The 20,396-nt window shown below is 39.7% G+C and overlaps 3 protein-coding genes and 1 long non-coding RNA gene across 5 annotated transcripts; 1 reads left to right on the forward strand and 3 right to left on the reverse strand.

The window, feature by feature from the left end:
- Positions 1 to 2,171: 2,171 nt before the first annotated feature.
- Positions 2,172 to 5,591, reverse strand: LOC144663630 (uncharacterized). Of its 2 annotated transcripts, XR_013572640.1 has the most exons (3): positions 5,370 to 5,591; positions 3,075 to 3,631; positions 2,172 to 2,461 (listed from the first exon to the last, which is right to left on the reverse strand). XR_013572640.1 is itself a non-coding variant. In XM_078524638.1 (2 exons), exons 1-2 carry the CDS (start codon positions 5,457 to 5,459, stop codon positions 3,197 to 3,199), a joined length of 525 nt encoding a protein of 174 aa, XP_078380764.1. In that variant the 5' UTR covers positions 5,460 to 5,591; the 3' UTR covers positions 2,172 to 3,196. The 2 variants fall into 2 exon arrangements, 1 of the variants encoding a protein (XP_078380764.1); XM_078524638.1 differs by having other exon boundaries at positions 2,172 to 3,631.
- A 726-nt stretch (positions 5,592 to 6,317) lies between these two features.
- On the reverse strand, positions 6,318 to 12,173 carry LOC144663529 (thialysine N-epsilon-acetyltransferase-like). The gene is made up of 5 exons (XM_078524500.1): positions 11,944 to 12,173; positions 10,888 to 10,942; positions 9,729 to 9,926; positions 8,572 to 8,612; positions 6,318 to 7,165 (listed from the first exon to the last, which is right to left on the reverse strand). The coding sequence occupies exons 1-5, from the start codon at positions 12,007 to 12,009 to the stop codon at positions 6,989 to 6,991; spliced, it is 537 nt and encodes a 178-aa protein (XP_078380626.1). The 5' UTR covers positions 12,010 to 12,173; the 3' UTR covers positions 6,318 to 6,988.
- A 2,786-nt stretch (positions 12,174 to 14,959) lies between these two features.
- Positions 14,960 to 16,838, forward strand: LOC144662472 (uncharacterized). Its single transcript, XR_013572456.1, has 3 exons — positions 14,960 to 15,508; positions 15,617 to 16,674; positions 16,727 to 16,838. It is a non-coding gene; the product is annotated as an uncharacterized LOC144662472 (long non-coding RNA).
- A 279-nt stretch (positions 16,839 to 17,117) lies between these two features.
- LOC144664509 (thialysine N-epsilon-acetyltransferase-like) lies at positions 17,118 to 19,852 on the reverse strand. The gene is made up of 3 exons (XM_078525673.1): positions 19,573 to 19,852; positions 18,860 to 18,904; positions 17,118 to 17,594 (listed from the first exon to the last, which is right to left on the reverse strand). Exons 1-3 carry the CDS (start codon positions 19,763 to 19,765, stop codon positions 17,425 to 17,427), a joined length of 408 nt encoding a protein of 135 aa, XP_078381799.1. The 5' UTR covers positions 19,766 to 19,852; the 3' UTR covers positions 17,118 to 17,424.
- Positions 19,853 to 20,396: the final 544 nt, after the last annotated feature.

The following is a 20,396-nucleotide window of genomic DNA, read 5'->3' on the forward strand; positions in this document are numbered from 1 at the left end:
TCCCGAACCTAAAAATCGACTCTGCGAGAATATAATTTTTCAGCACGCAAGTTTTTTAATTAAGCTGTGAAAAGAGAAATACCTAGCTTAAACGCTAACCGTTAACTAAAAAACGCTCAGAGCCGAAGGAAGAGTGAAAAAATTAAATGTTAAACTAATCAAAACTGCTTCAGACCCCATGAAATTCCGAGGAACTTACCATATATTGAACAAAATTTCCACTTTTGTTTAAGCCTTGGCAAGATTGAAAAATTAATGTAATATTCCCAAGAACTTCGATACTTTAAATTAAATTTCCACTTTTAATTTTATTAAAATGAGACCTTGGGAAAGGGAAAAAAATATTAGAATCGATAAACATTTTAATATGCGCGTTGAGTCTGTGGTTTCGTTCAGACAGTTGACTTAGCTAGTTGTAGCAATGTGTTTTTACTATAACCTAAGATTGTAGTTTCCTTTTTCTTGACAGACAAAGCTTTTTTATTGACATTTTAATGTTGAAGCGATTATCAATTTCCATATCAAAGAGAGCGCGCTCAAGGGATAAAACCTAAAATGAAAGATGTCATGAATGCAAGAGTTTTTCAGGGAGGGATTAACATCCTGAAAAGGAAATATTATTTTCCTAATATCCCTTATCAACTAAATGGGAATTCAAATAAATTACCTGGACTGGACTATTAAAAACTTGGATGGTAGAACAAACTCAAGTAAAAACAAGAACTTTTATATTTTATAACAAATTCCTAGCTTGTAGTTATAGGTTAATCTTTTATCTTTCTCATCGTTAATCCTTTGTAGCAGTAAAAATAGTAAAGTAGCTCTCCTCAATTTTGTTTAAAATTAAAAAAATTCAACCTTTTGCTACAATAAACCTTGCCTCTTTTAATTCCCTAGTCCGTTTTGAAAGTCCAGTCCGGGTTTCAGAGAGTCCTCGCGGTTTTGCTGTCTTCTAAAGAACATTGGTCAACATTCGGTGTGAATCAAAAACGTGAATATCTCGTCAAATAAACAGAATGAAAAACAGTCAGTGGCGAGTTAGAAGAATGAAAAGATAATTTTGAAGTGGGCCAGTTTGAAGGTTTTCATTCTATAGGTTAAAAAAACAGAGTAACAAAATACACAATTCATCTTACCCAATTGTTAATCCTATCCGCCTAGCTTACGTTTTCCTTTATCTTTTGTTTTACTTGAATCCTCACTGGCAAATGTTTTGTTTACACAAAATGATAAATTCCCGCCCCGGGAGGGAAAATGAAATTATATGCCTTTTGAAATTATGCCATTAACTACAGGCCAATTTTAGATCAGACTGCCGTACTGTGCAAACAGTATAGAATGCCAGAATTACTTAGAGTCTAGAATTAAAAACGATTTCAGCTTAATTGTTTCACTTTTAATATCCTGTCTGTGTGCAAAAAAACAGGTATATTTAATTTGATTTTATTTGACTTAACAGTTAAAGCCTCTCTTTAGAGATACTGACATTTCACTTGCAAAGCTTGAGAAAAGAAAATTTGTGTGTTATTTAGCTTTAAGGCCCGAGAGGGGGGGGGGGGGGGTACTCTATATTGTGGACTTCACGTTGCTTAAACGTTTGTAAAAGTTTCAATAAACATTCCTGTAACAACTGAACTTCAGCAAATTTAAAACTTTCTGTTTCAACAGTATAAGTACAGTAGTACCCAGGTACCTCGAACTATGAAGGAAAACGAAAAACATGCAGTTCGAGTAAGCGGGCTTTCGGGTTACGGGGTCGATTGAATATTTAATTTGCCAAGTTAATAATTGATAGTTGACTAATTTTTCAGCACTTCAGTATACAGTATAGTGCAAATTGAACTTATCTCGTCAGAAACTCTAACACGACCATACATTCTTATGATAAGAGTGGAAAACGGACTGTCCAATACGTGATCTGTACGTTCGTTGCTCTAATCAATGGGCATCCGTGGCGAGTTGCAAGAACTGGAATTCGAGTATCGGGGTAAATTTGACCTAAATTTTGATCAGGGGAAACGATTTGAAATTTTGTTCGAGTTAGCAGGATCATGTTCGAGTTCAAGTTACCGGGGTTCTAATGTATCTATTTGACTTTTAGGACCCGGAACATTTTCTGACCTTTTTTGTGCAGTTAAAATATTATGTAAAAGTAAAAGTAAAACAGAAAAAAAACTGTTTTTTTTTTAATTTCTTCTTTTATGTCATAACGTCTGTTTACAAGCCTTAACTCTTTCGAACTCTTGATCCAAGCGTGTGTGATTTCTTACATGTAATTGCTACCTCTATTAATATCACTTCAGTCTGACAAAGAAATTGTGAAGCAATAGCATGAAAACAGCATAACAAATAAATTTCGGACTCACATAAACTTCAGGAACCTAGCCCCAACGATTCAGCTTTACACATAATAATGTACTCCCACAAGTTAAATACAAACGAAGTTAAAATATTATTAACCCTCGGACGTACAAGGGGGGGGGGGGGGTGGATGCCACCCCCCCCCGTAAGGTTTTTTCCAAATTTTGAAAAAAGCATTTACCATACATTGCTGAAACTTTCGGTAGCTGTTCATTCATCTTTTGCGGAAATTTTGATATGTCAACCATATGTCCATGGTATATGACGTTGCCACGGCAACGTCATAAATACAAGCAGGTCTTGCCAAAAATCGTCATTTTTAACATTTTTCTTGATTTTTTCCAGTTTTTTAAAACAGAAGTGCAAGATTTGTTTATTTTTACATTCCATAAGCATTCTAGCTTGATTTTACATCAATTTCCGTTATTTTGTGACTTTTTAAGAAAATGTTGAAATCCAAGATGGCGGATCCAAGATGGCGGCTCTTATGACGTCACGTGACGTCATATGACGTCACAGCCAATTAAAATTATGTCATCTTGTAGAGTAAGCTTAGGGCTTTCTTCTCAGAGCAAAATAATTTCGCTACGCCTTAATATAACGAAAACTCCGGGGAGGGGTTCCATCCCACCCCCCCCCCCCCCCCTTGTACGACGATGGGGGTATGAGTTTGCTTGTACGTCCGAGGGTTAAGAAATTATTTAACAACCTACATCAACTAATTGTAGGAGGTAGGAAAAAAATACATAACATACGCGAAACATACGCAAGATGCATACTTGGAGTGCAGTTTGTTAATTGTCATGTTTCTCATGAAAAGTTTTCTCGGACAGTTTTATCCGGGGGCTGTCAAAGCTTGACGAGAAGGCCCAGCAAGGGCGAAAAAACCACCAATGAAAGAACCAATAGAACGAACAACGGACGTGAAGCCATCCCACATGTAGCGGAGGAAAGGTTTACGGACATTACGGCCATAAATACGACCATCTTCTTCTTCTGCGAAGAAAAATTCCCAGTCACCATTTCCCGCCCGAATGAGGAACTCTTGTCCAGGCTGCGACAAGATAAAGGCAGCATTGCGCATGTCACCACCATCATTCTGTGCATCAGGGATGAAGGAAATGGCTGTACGCAGAAATCGCAGAGTTGTGTAGCCTGTTTCGTCTAGGTACGGATGCTGCCCTTCGTTTCCGCATCTTCTTATAAGTTCTCTTCCCAGAACTGGAGCAGTGATTTCGCGCACGTAAATTTTTACGTCATTCGAGTAATGCTGAAAGAGAAGGAGAGAAATAAATGTTTGAAGCGTTATGCATGACTGGCGAAAACTTAAATATGTATTCTTTGAAGAACTAGGGTAATGTCGGCATAAATGCCCTGCTTATTTTTTAAGTACCTTTCCATTAGACTTCCGGCAAAAATTTCCGAAAAATTGGATAATATAGAAAGCACCCTAGGGACGGTTCATTTTTTATGAGATAGGGGGAGCTGGTAGGATTTGAGGGGGGGCTATCCCCAAAATATTGGCTTCAAAGGGGGGGTCAGCCAAAAAAATATGGACTGTAAGGGGGGGTCACTAGAAATAATTATACTTTTAAGTGTTGTAAATAGGCTTCTGTAAGAGTAAAAATGCTTGCCAGAATGCCCAAAATAACATTCCTGAGGTTCTGAAAATTCAAATTTTCCCGGGGGATCATACCCCCGGACCCCCCTACTTTGTTATGTACCAAAACTTAACCCAACAGCTTATTGGTTACAAATGCAGACAACCCATACCAACAGATGGCATCCACAATAAACAGTTAAGGCAATGCCAGCTATTTGGGGTTGTGATTTTTTTACACTGATACATTCTTTAGTCACAAGGCTCGATATATTTTAATTTCACTTGAGTATTGTTTTTTTTTTGTTGTTGTTGTTGTTTTTTTTGGGGGGGGGGTCATCGAAAAAATTTGGATTTTGAGGGGGGGGGGGCCAGGTAAAAATTGTCGTTGAAAAAGGGGGGGCCATTATATATAACAGTGACTATCTATCAAATCCCACCAGCCCCCCCCCCCTATCCCATAAAAACTGAACGGTCCCCTAGGAGTAGAGGCCTTATCACGGTTTTCGACGCCATCTCGACGGGTAGGCAACGCGGTTAAAAATTACAGTGTTTGTATGGGAATCCGACGGCAAATATCTTTTACAAAAATTAAATTCTGGAAAACTTATAAACTGTAAAGTTAAAAAAAGGCAAAAGCTTTTATTCACTAAGTTTTAAGGATGTAGCTGGGCTAGAAAGCGCTCGGTTACGTTTTTAATTTCCCATACATTTGTCTATATTTTTTCCGCAAATTGACATCTTTCGCGGGAAAAAAACGTAACTAAACGCTTTCACATCCTTGGCCAAACTTGGTGAATAAAAACGTTTGCCTAGTATCTTAACTTTACAATTCATAAGTTGTCCAAAATTCAATTTTTGTAAAAGATATTTGCCGTCGGATTCTCATACAAACACTGTAACCTCTAACCACGTGGCCTACCCGTCAAGATGGCGTCGAAGACCGTGATAAGGCCTATTGCTTTAGGCACACTGGACGGGATTCTAGTCATAGCCGAACTCGTTAGTTTAGCTTTACAGTTAGCTGTTAGCTTAACAGTACGTCGGTATCCCGGTTGAAAAGAGGCACTATGTGAAAAGTGTCTTGCTCCTGAACACAACACAATGATCCCGGCCAGCAGGCTGTCTATTCGGGCGCAACGTGAATCTCTCTTTGAGCGCCGAAGGCGCGATCTGTGAAGACGCGAGTTTTGGCGAACAAAGTGAGCCGCTGGGCGAGCGAATAGAGAGCAGAGAGAGCCTGCTCGCAGACAAGGACCGCTCGATCCGGAGTCTGAAAAGACTACCGTAGGCCTGACCGTAAAAATATAAAATTATATACTGTTCCTTCAAAACCCTGGGAGCAATTTTGCATGGCTAGGCAAAAATACCGAAAATATTACGTTCTTTACAGCGGCTATTGTCATACCTTTGCCGTTCTTCCTCTTCCCAGAAAGCCTGAAGATGTCGGTGGCCTCTCTCGCGTGGGACGATAATCTGTTGACCCAAAATTTCCCATCTCCGAAAATGCTTTATAGTGCGATCAATTGCAACTGGCAAAAAAAGCGTTTTATCTAGTCAGTTGTCTAGTATTCAGCGACTTAACGGGCGATATGTTTTCAACCTCTCCTATCTGTGCCGAGTTTGAAATGGCATCTTCGACTCTCGGTCACTAATTTTAATATCTTATGCTAATTGCAGTGTTGTCTACTTTCAGTTTTTTTAGGGTTTTTCCCCGACTTCTCCTGTCATCAATAAACAATGCCCCCTTCAATTTTTGGGATTTTTCCCCATCTTTTATTTCGCAAATTATGGGATCTTGACGAGTGTCAGTACATGTCGAATTTGTTTCAAATGAAATTTACCCAATTCATAAACAGAACATGCAAAATGGAGTTAGAATTTGCTAGAAACGATACACTGCTAGAAACGGTCACTGATCTTTAATATGGTAATCGAGTGTTGTTTACAGTTCATTTTCTTACGGTTTTTTCCCGACTTCTGCTGTCATCAATAAACAATGTCCATTCAAGTTTTGGTTTTTCCCCCATCTTTTATTTCCCAAATATGGGGATGATTCAGTACATGTCGAATTTGTTTCAAATGAATTCAACCGATTCATAAACAGAACATGCAAAGTTTAGTTTAGAACTTGCTAGAAACGAAACATTCAAAAGTTTTACCATTGAGATTTTTTAGTGTATTATTAAATTATTATTGCAAAGAAGGCTGAATTACTGAATTGTAGTACGATTTGTTTGCTTGTTTTATTTGACTCGAAAGACTCTAGCCTTAGCACTAACGTCTCCTATATTAATATAGCTATTTCTATTGTCGCACACGTGTCTGTTTTCCTCGTGAGGAAATAAGAGGTCAAATAGCAGACAGTCACACGCAGGCTGTAAAAAGGACCAGAAAGGCTCGAAACTGAAAGTGATTATACTTTCGGTTTCGCATCCAATATATTGGCGCCAATCGATTAGTCAGTTCTGACTCGACAGCTATTTACCGGTAATTAAAAATTGTGTTCACTCTATTCTGTCTAGATTTCAAAAGTATCAATAGTTTGACCGCTCACGCGCAGGGAAAAAACCCTTGCTGTATGAACGATTCATCGTGTATGACAACGCAGGCACTAATCTGCTAAGATGAAATCGTAGCGTTTCTCTTATTAGCGACATCAGTCAAACGAAAAAAAAACAACCAAAAACACTGTCAAACAATCCAATTCTCATTTCGGTTCATTTAGTATTAAAGGCAATTCTTTTGAAATCCGTAACGATACAATTTCAATTTAGCTAATATTTTGTATTGAGTCGTTAGGAAAAAGCAACCTTTTGTATGAAACCTGTCTTTGAGCCCGCGATTCTCGCAACATTGAACGTGACGTCACCTTGTGACGACAATCAGACATAAAACACTTCGTACGATCGTGGGTGTTCGTGCAATTGTTTGATGGGCTAACGCCAGCGACCGCCAGCCAGAACGTCTTCGCTTTTTTCCGACGAGGATTTGTGAACCATCACCAGTGCTTGTCTACTACAAAGATCAAGACGCTATTTTTGGTTCCTTGCCAGCAAATTCCAGTAAACGTTCTCCAGTAAGGCGATACAACTGCCACTCGTCCAGACACACTGCTCCAAGCTTCTCATAGAAATCCTTGGCTGTTTTATTCCAATTTAAACAATTCCAGTCAACTCTGACACAACCTTTCTCCACAGCTATCTGGAATTATAAAGTAAAATTCAATTTAATGTGAATAAGAGGGGTGGACGCTTATGGCTAGTTGCATTCGTCCCCACTCCTTTCTCTTCTCTCCCTCTCCCATCTCAACACTACGTATACTATCTGTCAATAGGCCATTTTACAGTTGTCTGCTCAGTAACCTGGCCTTTGAATGGAAGTGAGGCTGAAGGTGACCTTGTTTTGATACAGACCTCACTGCTTTTGTTGTGTTAATCGTGTTGTTCTGATGCTAACTAGTTTTCATTTACATGATAAAGCAGACAGGTTTGTATCAATGCAAGGTCACCTCCAGCCTCACTACCATTTAAAGGCCAGGCCACTTGGCAGCCAACTGTAAAATGGACTATTACAGGAGAGTAAGAGAACATGTGAAGCAATAATGTTAAATCTTCAAATCTGAAAAAATAAAGCCAATCATTTTCCCTGCATGACGGTCACCATGAATGGGGTGTAAGAAGGGGGGTGGGAAGGGGAAAAGAAGGGGGGAGGGGAGGGGTCAGAGAGGACGAGGATGAGAGGAAGGAAGATTGTAATATATTCTCTGTGCCAGTTAAAGGGAACCTCTGTTGTTTAGGCAAGTTGACGTTGAGTTGTTTGAAATAATGCCTAAACTACAAATTTTACAGGACAGGGGAGAAGCAGCATTTAATAACAACCGTAAACGGAAAAGATTATGGCTTTTAAATTTCCCGCTCGGCGCCATTTTGGAATTAATTTTATGACGTCAGTGCGTTGCCCAATTGTTTCACACAAAAGAACCTCTGCTTTCTAATAAAAGCGGCAACGCAGTGACGTCATAAAATTCAAAATGGCGGCGCGAAGGAAATTTAAAAGCACAAAAATTGACAAATCCAGTATTCTAATGAAAAAAGGAATCCGCGACTTTAAACAACCAAAACGATTTTAGACTGTGGTAAACTTATTATTTTGACCAGAACTGTTTTACAGTCGAGGTTCCCTTTAAATAATTGATGGAAGGCTCACTAGAAAAAGGTGAGGCCAGTTTTGATATCAACATGAAGTGACAAGGATAGGAGCCCATAGGCTCCTAGGGGTATTGCTGCTTTCCCAATGAATTTAATGATTATACTACAGTGCCTATATAGCATGACTTGGGTCACCATGCAATACTGAACTCTTGAAGCAAAGTGGAAAAAAGAGATTGGCAACTGCAAACTAAATAACATTCTCATTCTCATTTTTTTTGACTTAATATATCAACAACTAGCGTGGATAACTTTGTTTGTCTTACATGACACCATGCATTTCACCACCAGTATGTAAGACCCGATCAAGCTACATATAAATTCATCATTGTTTTTACATACAACAAGGAATCTGTAAAAATTAAAGGACTTTACAGGTCTAAAAAAGTCTCAACCTACCGACGAGACTCGTCTTAACATCTCTGTGCCAATACCTTTTCCTGTTAAAAATTGAAAATAAAATTAATTAATATAAATGGATGAACAAAAACAAACAAACATTCCAAATGCTTGAAAATTCAGCATGAATTGGAGCACAATAAGAAATTATTAATTTCTGACAAATTATTAAAAAACTGATCTTTTATAATGCAACGACAACAAGCACTCTCAAAGGAAGTGTCTCCAAAAAAAAAATGAAAACTAAGCATTTCAAAGGTACAGATAAATTTCAGTATTTTTGTTGGACATCCCCCTTTATGACACTTTAAGACTTATGCCTAAGTTGGTGTATGAGAGGTACGGTGGCCTATTAGTGGTTAGGGCACTGGACTCATGATCAAACATTCTGAGTTCAAGCCCTGCTGGGGTCATTGTGTTACAAGTGTTCTTGGGCAAGACACTTTACTCTCATCGTGCCTCTGTCCACCTAGCCTGGGTACACACACGTATTTTTGGCTGTTGTTTCCTTTTGCCGAAAAATAACTATTTTTCAGTGGAGAGAAATGAGGGTCAGAAATACGTCTGTGTTCGCAGGCTACTGTCCACCCAGGTGTACAATTAAATGGGTTAATAACCAGAAAATTTAATGTGGGTAACCCTGTGATGGACTAGCATCCCAAACAGGAGGGAGTACAGTAGAAATAGCCCTAGTCACTTCATGCTATTGAAAATGGGATAGTTTCCGGCCTGATGGGCCACTAGGGTCAAACACAGACTGTACCTTTTTACCTTAGTTGGTGTAACTCTTTTTTAGACCAGCTCTGAGTGGGGGTGGGGTGGGGGGGGGGGATATCAGAAGATCATCACTATTAGGTGTATTTTAAATAAAAGGAGTCAGCTGAGAAGCAGTTGAATATTGTTAAGTGACCATTGTCTTCTAAAGTGTTTTAACTTCTTTTGTTGCCAATAATCGCAGATATGCACCTGCTCAGGGGATAAAAATGCTTAAACAGGCAACAACAACCTGATACTGATGTAGAGTGCTTATTATTACAGTTGTATACATAACACATTAATCAACTAAGTTCTGTATCAACTTCTGAGAGTTATTAAAAAGGTTAAAATAATGTCAATTACAAAATAATACAAAATAGGTTCTGTTGTTTACACTGTACCTCTACATGTTGGGTCAACATAAAGGTCTTCCAGATATAGAGACCGCCCCTCCCACGTGGAATAGATGTAAAAAAATAATGCATAACCAACTGCCTTTCTCTTTGGTAAACAATGATTTTCCTCAGGGGAGTGAAGCTCTTCTGCTATCAGACTTCCAAACCACGGCTTCTCCTCTCCGAACCCATCTCTCAGCATTTCTGCAAGATACCATAATGATAAGAATTGATTTAACACCCTCCTTCCAATAAGAGGCATTTTCCAATAGGCACTCCCCCTTATAGCTGATGCCCTCTTTTAAATTAGCACCCCTATCCCAATAAGCATCCCCTTCCAGTAAGGGTCTCTATTGTAAAAGTGACATTTAAGACATATTTAGATGAGCGAATTGTGTAGTCTGCTTTCCCATCTGAATTAAATATTAAACACTTGAACAAGGAAATGGTGTTATGACTATGTGAACCCCTATTGTTACAGTTGAGTATCTGTCAGTATCAGATGTTCATTAAAGTGCTTTATCGCATAATCTGAAAAGAAAAATAAGTGCTCTGTTCCTAATAGCACTCTTCTACATGTGTATAAGCACTCGCCCTTGGGCTTCCAAGATCTAGAGTAAATTAACACTCTGAGCACTAAATTTAATCATGGCAGTATACAAAACTGTTGATTGTATGTTTGTGATTGAGCCAGTAGTGCACATGCAGACAGTTTGGAACAAGTTTCCATACTCCCAGCATTTTTGAGGTTGTTCTAAACAGCAATTTTTTATCAATACACTTTTACATAGTCATTAGTCAAGTATAAAGAGATCAGGTCGTCACATGGCTGGAAGTGTTGGTTTGAGTGCCTGGGGGATAAGGTCAGGTGGTTCAGAACATGGTTCAGTTTATTTGTTGATAAAATTAACCTACACCACAAAATGGCATCCAAAAATAATTTAAATTTTGTATCAGTTTATTTGGCTCCCCACCCATATTCTTTTGGGTAGAGTCCTTCTGTAAGTGGACAGTCTCTGTACTCAGTCATCAGATGTCCCAGCTACATGTACATACACAGATTATTCATTTTCACCTACCCATGAGCAGACAAATAAATTCTAATTGCAGACACTTTTTCGGTCCCTGAGGGTGTCCGCTTATGGAAGTTTGACTGCAATATTACCTTCTTCAGTGAGTTTTACTCTTGATTCAGGCTCTTTTTCATACACAGCTAAATCCTGCAAAATCAGAATGGAAGGCGTTTACACAAACTGGTATTCTTTTTTGAATGTGAAATAAAATTTAAGAATAAGTCTAGAAAGAAGATGGGGGACCACATGAGGAAAATTGGTAAACTGGCAAATTGGATACTGACCCCTTAACCGACAACTCTGGCAAACACACTGTCATTTTTCACCAGGGTTGTAACTAGTAAGAGGCAAGACAAGGCACTTGCCTCATCTAGATTTTCACCCAAAATTTAAAACAAAATATGTTTTGTTTGGAAAATAATCCCCAGTTGAACAAGATTGATTTTTCTCACGAAATACCTCATGAAAATGTCTCTCAAAGAGTTTAAGAGCTTCAAGGTTTAAACATTTTCTGGAGGGCATGACCCCTGAGCCCCAAGCGAAATCTGGCCTCGTCTATGGCAAAGGTCTTGCTTGGGCTCTGTTCACAGAAGCGGATACAGTCAACTCTCTCTGAAATGGACATCTTCAGGACTGGCTCGTCTCATAGTGAGTTTAGTTACAGTAAAATGGGTGACAAAAGGCGGGGATGGGACCAACGCCAGGTGTCTGTCTTAGAGAGGTGTCCGCCTTATAGAGGTGTCTGTTAAGAGAGAGTTGACTGTACAACTATCAATGAGCAGAAATTTATACTATAATATATTAGCAGCAAAATTACTGTCGGGCGGAAATGCGCATGAGCAGACCATAATTTGTAGGCCGTTATTTGTGGATCACACAGCGGGCTCTCCGTCAATGAAAAGGAAGACAAAATTGCATCAAATGATAATACAGTCTTACATGTAGAGAGGGGTTTGGGCACCCCTCCCCCCCCCCCCCCCCCACCCTCTCCCCCACCGTGTAGTGTAGTTTGGCGCGTGGACAGGCTTTTTGAATCAGCATTGAGTAAGCTTATTGATGTGAAATTCTAGTACAACTAAGCTAGTAAACGGTGTGTAGTAAACTACTCTCGGCGCCGGTGATATAGGGTGGCACATTTTATGATTTACCTTTATCATTCGTAAAATATCTGGGACATCCTCTGCTACTGCATCACGTATCCGCCAGTTTTCCATCTTTTTTCAGTCGCAACTGACTATATAATCCTCCACAAAGGCAAGAAAAGTGTGACACAAACAATCGAATCTTGCAAAAATCAATCCGCAACCCCGCAACCGGTCAACACAACTGTCGAAGCACTTTCCGTACTCAGAGATTGTTGAGCCCCCGTTCTGTCTTACCCGCGGTATGTTATAAAATGGCAATCTCGAGCCCAGAGTGTGCCCCGGCTCTCCGGTCCGTCAGCGGTTGGTCAGCGGTAGGGTCGCCGGTACACACTCTGGGAAACTGAAATGTATTTCTCTTTCTCTATTGGCCCTCACAGAACAATAGAAATCAACACGGAAGTCTGAAAATCTTCCCGGAAGTAAACCAAACCGGAAACCCTGGAAAAACATTTTTTCGTTTTCCATGATCAAATGTTCAGAAGTATCAGCTTAATTTTGTAAAAACACCTAAGAAATCGTGATATGGCTCTAAATAAATGAAGTATTTTCTAATTCTACCCTTCTCTTTGAACGTAAAAGATACCATGAATAAAAAAAGGACTTCTTTTAAACGTCGATTCTGAACGGAGTTTTAAAACAACAACGACGGCGTCACCATGGACAAGGTTGATTGAAAACTCAATTTATAGTTGACTTACAAATCTCGCTACAACTGCTGTTTTCATTCAAATCTCCGTTCCGGTGAAAAAACTGAATATGGCAGACAGTGCACGATTCAAAATAATTACTAATGACGCAGAATTTGAACATTACGCGTTGTTGTTTTGCTGAAGAAAAGGAATTGTACAAAAATTATAACACACGTGTGCACGTGCTGAGTCGCCAAAATGCTAATTACGCCTTTTGAATAGCGTTGACCGGTGTACATGTGGCCTTCAACGTCTTTATTAATATCACCGCCATTCAACGAGGAAAAAATTGTTTGCTCGAAAACATGCAACCTATCCTGAAAAGATGCACTGTCAGCGAGAAGCCTTTCCAATATACAAAAAGTCGCCAAACAAAAATATGCGAAAGTCGCCAAACAAATTTTTTTTTATGAACAGAACAATAGCTTGTCCGTGCGTTGTATATTATGTAAATTTTTTAGCTGTCCTCTGCAAAACAACAACGGCCGGACACACGCACGCAGTCGTCACAGACGGAATCCTGGAAGGCTAACAACACCTTTGATTTAAAACAAACATAGCAGAATGCTCACGAAAGAGACTAAAGGAAATCAAAACACCATACGCTCTTTTGTTAACTCTCTCTTTTGTTAACTGCAGGACGTTATTGTTACTTTTGTTGCTTCAATAAACACCAGTAATACTGTAGTTCAACTTTCTCGATTTACTTCCGTTCTGGGAAATTTACTTCCGCTTAGAGCTAAGAGCATGCGCAATAAAAACCGGAAGACCAAGGTTCTACCTGGAATCGACCTGAAATTGATCTGATCGATTCCAGTTTCCCAGAGTCCATCCCATACCGCTGACCGACTAGATGGACTCTGGGCTCGAGATTGATAAAATGGCAGGTAGTCGACCTAGTACCCAGCTCTCTCTTTCGGTCGAACAATATACGACGAGAGGGCAGTGCGTGTAATGGCTGTCCCCAAGTTATGACTTACAAATGAGGAGCAATATGATAGTTTTTAAACGAGGGAGGAGATGATAAGGGGATTAGGGGGTGGGAAGTCTACGGGGTACGGACATCGGGTAGTATTTTCTCTATTTTGGGGGAAAGCAAAAAATACCTCCCCACCCCCTCCACGGCCTCCTTCTCTCAATTCCATCCTTAGTTATACAGCGCTTCAAAACTACTCCACCTTATAAAAATAGAGGATCCCCATATACCAGGGTAGGAGCAACAGCTCCTCAGGGTCCCAAACGGGTTTAGGGCTCCAGGCCGAGTCCAGGGCCTCAGCTAAGAGCCCAAAAAGCTGTAGGGTCCAGGTCGGGCTCCGGTCCCCCAGAGCTCCGGGCTCTCTAGTAACTATTCAGGGCTCCGCATTCTGCAGCACGGGGCTCCAAGCAGCAAATTACGATGGAGACTGGGCTTAACGGCGTCGTGTTGTATTCACGACTGCTTACTAACTTTACGTTTTCTTCGAGTCACAATACTCGTTTACGAGAAAATGACGATTTACCTCCCTGACGAGCTCCAGCCATAAAAAAGCCACCATTTTTTGGTCAATGCGTTTTCGCCTATCTTCACACCACAACGATTAAAAACGGTCCTCTGCGTTTTTCCTCGTCCACACTAAAAAGCACGAAAAAAGTTGTTTTACTTGTTTATATGTCACGTTATAAAAGGTGTATTTTTATTGAGAACGAAACATTAAAACAATGCAATGTTAGAGTGGAGAACCGCAAAGAAGTACACCGAAGTGTTTACCATTTTCTCGATTAAACGTCGGACCCCGATTAAACGCCGGCCTCGTATAAACGCCTGGTCAAAATTGCTATTTTTTAAATAAACGCCGGGGCGTTTGTTCGAGGTCCCGGCGTTTATTTAAGGTCAAACTAACAAGTAAATATATTCTGTTTGTTACAAATCTTGATTGCAACATAAACTATTCAATCCGTAATAATGCATCTTTGGGAAATAATCGCCTTTGGATACCCAGGGACAGTTTTTCGGGGCAGAACGAAGAGAAAAATCGTCCCGCCTTAACAAACTGCCCCTTGGTCTCGAAGATCGGTAACAATAAATCAATCAGAAAAATTGGCAGAAAATTGCAGTCCGTTAATAAACGCCGGGCTCCGATTAAACGCCGGCTTTAAATAAACGCCGAGTTCACCAAGCCAAGTTTGAAATAAACTCCGGGGCGTTTAATTGAGAAAATACGGTACTTCCCTAGTGGACTCCCCAGTGCTCTTCGATTCAGTTCACGATAAGGCAATAACATCATGATGACGTCATCGCCTACAAAGCGAAACCAAACTCAAGGGATTGTGGGTCAAAATAACCAATTTGTTTGGGCAGGAGTCATGGGCTCCTGGTTTGGGAGAGAAAATAGAAAATATCAAAGCCAGACTGTAAGCTAACTTGCACTCGCAGTCTATTTTTCTCTCGAATTTCAGTCGGTACCACCATTCTGCGTTCGCATTCCTGGGGATATAAAAACGCTCGTCGGATATTGAGAAAAAAGACGGACTACAAGTAGACTAAAGCCCACTGGACCTGTACTACTGATGGAGTCAGCAACGGACGCGAGGGAAAAGCCTCGAGAAACCTCCCCTCACATCAAAGTCGGCTGACGGTTCGTTTCGTTCTTTTTCACGGCGATCTCGCGGCACCGCGAGTGTGGAAGAAAAAGTGAGAAGACGACGGCAAATTCAAGAAAGAACGGAAAAACTTAACAATTGGAGTGAAAACGAACGCAAAATACAACAACAGCTTACGGAGCCAGCAACGAACAGGATAAGCCACGAGAAACGTCTTAAATTAGCTGCTTTGGCCTGGGCTTGTACCCTCACACCACCAACAGGCTTTCCCAATGATCAGCATGAGCCACCGTCGGATGGTTCGTTTCTGACCGTTTCTCTCTTTTTCATGACGTTCTTGTAAAATTTGCACCGCTTAGCTCCATAAAACACAGCGCTAACATTAAGTTAATTTTTTCGTTTCATAGACGAGAGCCTGGAAGACAAAGTGAGAAGAAAACGGCGAGAGGCACTGTCTTACAAGTGGGATGAAAACGAAGGCAATTGACATGTATTAAAGATTATAAACTAAAGTAATCGACAGGAGTTTCCGCATATTAACACCATACTAACATACTTAATTATGCATACAACTCTCATTCTATTTACAACTACGGTTTCGATACCGTTCGCCTGTGAAGAATTATGTGGAAAAATTTGCATGTTTAATTTTAACCACAAAAGTTTGGGGCTGTGCAGAAATCTTTCTCGTGTATAAATAAATTAAGTCTCTTGCTTAATTGATGGTAAGAAACTGCTCATTGTGCTCTTGTCACTGGTAACAGAAAACTTCAAGAGTGCTATAGATATCATATCCAACCCTTGGTTTGATAGAATACGAAGCCATGAGCCGTGACCTTGGAAAATTCTGCGACATATCGAGACATACATTTTCCTATCTATAGCGTTCTTCAGAGTCACTCAATATCAGCCAATATCATAGTTTGGATTGGCTAAGTTCTTTTGATTTATAAGAAGTAAAAGATAAATCGAACTGCCGCCGAATTTCTGACCGTTCGTAACATTGGTTTGTAACTTGCTTTTAATAAAAGATAAAGCTACAGAAAATTAAAATTCAAAATTGAAAACCAGCACTGCACATCCGTAAGTTAACTTTTTATCCCGGACCGACATTTGAATGCGATCACATGAAGTTTTTCAGCCCGTTTGCCCGGGCCATAAAATCGCAAACGTCTTTTTAAGAAGATTTCTTCTGGAGGCCGAGCTGTTTACAAATGGAGGAGGAGAACTGAAGGGATCAGGGGGCGGGAAGTCTACGGCATACGGAAAAAAAGAGAGGCCTGAGAGGGGGATGGAAATAATGAAACATTTCTCGACATCGGGTACTATGGGTCAGGAGTTGTTTAATCCATGGACCAGTAGAAAGTAGAATATTGCTGGCCTGGTAACTAATTCAAAGCTCTTCATGTACACATAATGACACACATGACTACAGCATCCAAAGTAATATTTATTCCAATTTGATGTACTTAATACAACACGCGAGCTCCGCGGGGGGTCGAACTAGTTTGCTGAAGATGATATGGGATACAACAAATAAATCATGGTTTAGCAATTTTTGGCCATGACTTCTATACTGTGGCGGATTTAATTAGAAATCAAATAAAAGTGTACTAGTTAACAGTGTAAGGTGAGAAGAAAAATGTGTCCCAAAGCTCAGTAGATACCAATGATCATCCGACACATGGTGTTAAGGGAGTGGAGGGTGAAACAATGATTTTCCAAAGAGATCTACTCGCTATGATGGTGAAAGCAAAACGGGGATGGATTTCAGCGAGACCAATACTTTGTACTCACAAACAGCTACGCTCTTCAACCTGATTAGCTGTTGTGTCGCAAGATAAACCACCACCAGATCGACCAACAGATGTGCGTGAAAACAATAAAAGAGATTCTATCCGGCGACACAAATAACATCCTGCCTTGACATGATGTTTGGTTTTATTTCACAATTTCTATACAGTCTTAATAATAACTTGAAGCCCAGAAGAAGTTCATGCCATTTAATACACACTGTGCAGCAAGTACTATTTTCAGGATGGAGTTTCCCAGCTAGTGATTTATTTGTAACATGACGTCACCTTCTGACATCAATCTGACATACAACATTTGGTACGCTCGTGAGTGTTTGCCGTGTATATTGTTTAATAGGCTAGTTGCAAGTTTGAAAATCTTCCCTTTTACTAAAGAGGTTTGTGAGCCACATTGGTGCTTGTTACTCTATTTTTGGTTGCTTGCCAGCAAATTCCAGTAAATTTTCTCCGGTGATGCGATACAACTTCCACTCATCCAGACACACTGCTCCGAGCTTCTCATACAAGTCCCTGGCACTTTTATGCCAATTTAAAACAATTCCATCCACTCTGGCACAACTTTGCTCTACAGCTATCTGAAATTATAAAGTAAAATTCACTTTACCTTGTTGGTAAAGGTAAAGTCTGTGTCGGAGCCTAAGTGGCCCATACAGCCGGAGCTTATCCCAGTTTCCGTAGCATTAAGCGACTGAGAGTATTACTACTCCCCCCTGGATGGGATGCTAGTCCATCGCAGAGTTATCCCCCAGCAGTAAGTTCGCCGGTACCCATTTATACACCTGGGTGGAGAGAGGCACTGTGAGAGTAAAGTGTCTTGCCCAAGAACACAACGCAGTGCTCCGGCCAGGTCTCGAACCCGAGCCGTTCGACTCAGAGCTGATCGAGCGCGCTAACCATTAGGCCACCGCGCCTCCCATGGACCCTCATGACCTCTCCCTATTCTTTTCTCTTCTCTCTCTCCTCCCCCTCCTGAATAATTTTTCATTATAACGGAAGACAGACATTCATGAAATGAGGCAATGATGATTCAGTTCAAATCTCACAACATCCATCATTTTTCACGACCAAAATCTTGAATGTGATGTAAGAAGGTATAAAAGTGGGCTGGGGGGGGGGGGGGGGGTATCAGAGAGTATGGAGGTCATATATCTGCAAATAGGTTTTTATAGATACAGTATTCTCTATGCCAGTTAAATCGATGAAAAACTCCAACATAATGGGACTGCATTATTAATTCATCAAATAATCAGAAAAAAAATGAAAGGTGAATTCAGTTCTGAAATCACAGTGATATCAGCATGAAGCGCCCCTGGATGGAATGGAATGGCTTCCATGTCTGGCTACTATGCCTTTATTTCCTTCTGCGATTTTATTTGGTTCACTATCAATACTTCTCCAGAAATTAGAATTAAAGAAATTAAAAAAAATAAAAAGACATAAATTTGATATTTACAATAAAAAGAGACTGAAATTTAACTACATTGTTTACAAATAATTTTAACAGTAATTCTAAAGTAAGTTAAGTAGATCATGTGCTACATAAAACACAATTCTCGCATTCATGGTTAATTTTCGGTGAAAAATTGCAGAGACGGTAAGTTTTAAAAGTTAGTTGAGATTCGATTCCACAGCATAGGTCCCATATATATGTGTTTCCCATAGGTGACAGTATTAAATCTGGGCATGTGGAAATATATCTATATCCAAAATCTGGGCATGTGGAAATATATCTATATCCTGTAGCCTTCTTTCATAATAAAACCAACATTTTCAAGAGAGACCATAGTTTATGTTTTTTCAAGGCTTGAGAGAGCTATGTTTATATACAATCTCCACCTACCACACAAACTCTTTTCAACATCTCTGTGCCAATACCTTTACCTGTTAACAAGCAAATCAATATCAAATAGATAACACAAAAATAAACAAATACCAGTATATGTAAAATTAAGGTTCAGCATAAAGTAAATTATTACAGTTCTACATGTATACAGGCTTTTAATTTAGAACTACATAAATCAACTTCTTATTGTTACTTATTTTCGCGGGACTTTAATTTTCGCGATTCTCGCGATTTTCAGAAAATTGCGAAATTAAAGTCCCGCGAAAAACGGTTCTCGCGAAAAATAAAGTCGCGAACTTTAAACCCTTCAATAAAGTTCGTTACAATTAATCAACGTTTCGGTCATTTTCTACAAAAATTTTTCTTGGTCCTTTTGGTCAGTTTTCTGCAAAATTATCTTGGTTCAGTCGTCAAACTAGCTCTACTTTATGTTAACTAGCTCTACTTTGTTACAGAGGAACATGCCAAACTGTTTTAAGTGTTGTGTCAATTTTGAGACTTACTGATTGTTATTGCAGACCAGTATTTTGACAATTTTCGTGACATTTAGCCCCTTTAAATGCATTTTTTTGGCCAAAGCTCAAAATGTGAGTCCCATGAAATATGCCCGTTCCATTTTCGCGAAATTAAGTTTCCGCAAAAATAAGTAGCAAAAGGTAATTTAATTTCAAATTGATACAAATCGGTTCTGTTGTTTACACTGTACCTCTATAAGTTGGATCGACATAAAGGTCTTCCAATTGTAGGGACCGCCCATCCCACGTAGAATAGGTGTAAAAATATGATACAAAACCAATTGCCTTTTTCTTTGGTAAACAATTATTTTCGTCAGTGAAACATAGCTCCTCTGTTATTAGGCATCCAAACCACGGCTTCTCTCCAAATCCGTCCCTAAGCATTTCTGCAAGATACCGCAACAGATTTGATTTAGCACGTTCCTTTCAACAAGCGTCCCCTACCCAATGGCCAGTGCCTCTTGGGTATCGTTTTTTTTTTTCAATAAGTGCTCTTACTCCCTATAAGCATCCCCATCACAAAAGAGGCATTCGAGATATTTTAATATCTAAAAAACAGTCAAGTGAATTTTTTAGTGACTACAAAATTTACTTGACTGTTAAATATCAACTCTCCCATCTCGGGGGCGGGGAGGGGGAGGGGGAGAAGGGGGGTTCAGGGTAGCAAAAGGGTTATGCGTGTCATGTGATTTGACAAAAAAAAAAACGCGTGACACGTGAAAACAGCTCAAATCAGGCCGTGTTCCGTGAATTTCCCGTCCAGAATGTCTTTCGTTCGATTTGCTAACTTTTACGACCGTTATTCATGATTCATGCTAAAATGTTCGTGTATAATTTATGGTAGTAAACCGAAATTGACAAACGACACGAATCATGAAGACAAAGATTGTTCTTGTGTGGAGGACAGGTTTTTCTCGGCTCGAATTATGGGGTTTAGGACTTTTTTTATACACTGAGTTTGCCTGAGAGTTCACGTCTCGCTACTTAGCTGTTACTAGGCTTTTGAAAGGTAATA

Source organism: Oculina patagonica, chromosome 8 (genome assembly GCF_052425735.1).
Source record: "Oculina patagonica isolate OP01 chromosome 8, crgOcupat, whole genome shotgun sequence".
In the NCBI taxonomy this organism is placed as follows: domain Eukaryota; kingdom Metazoa; phylum Cnidaria; class Anthozoa; order Scleractinia; family Oculinidae; genus Oculina; species Oculina patagonica.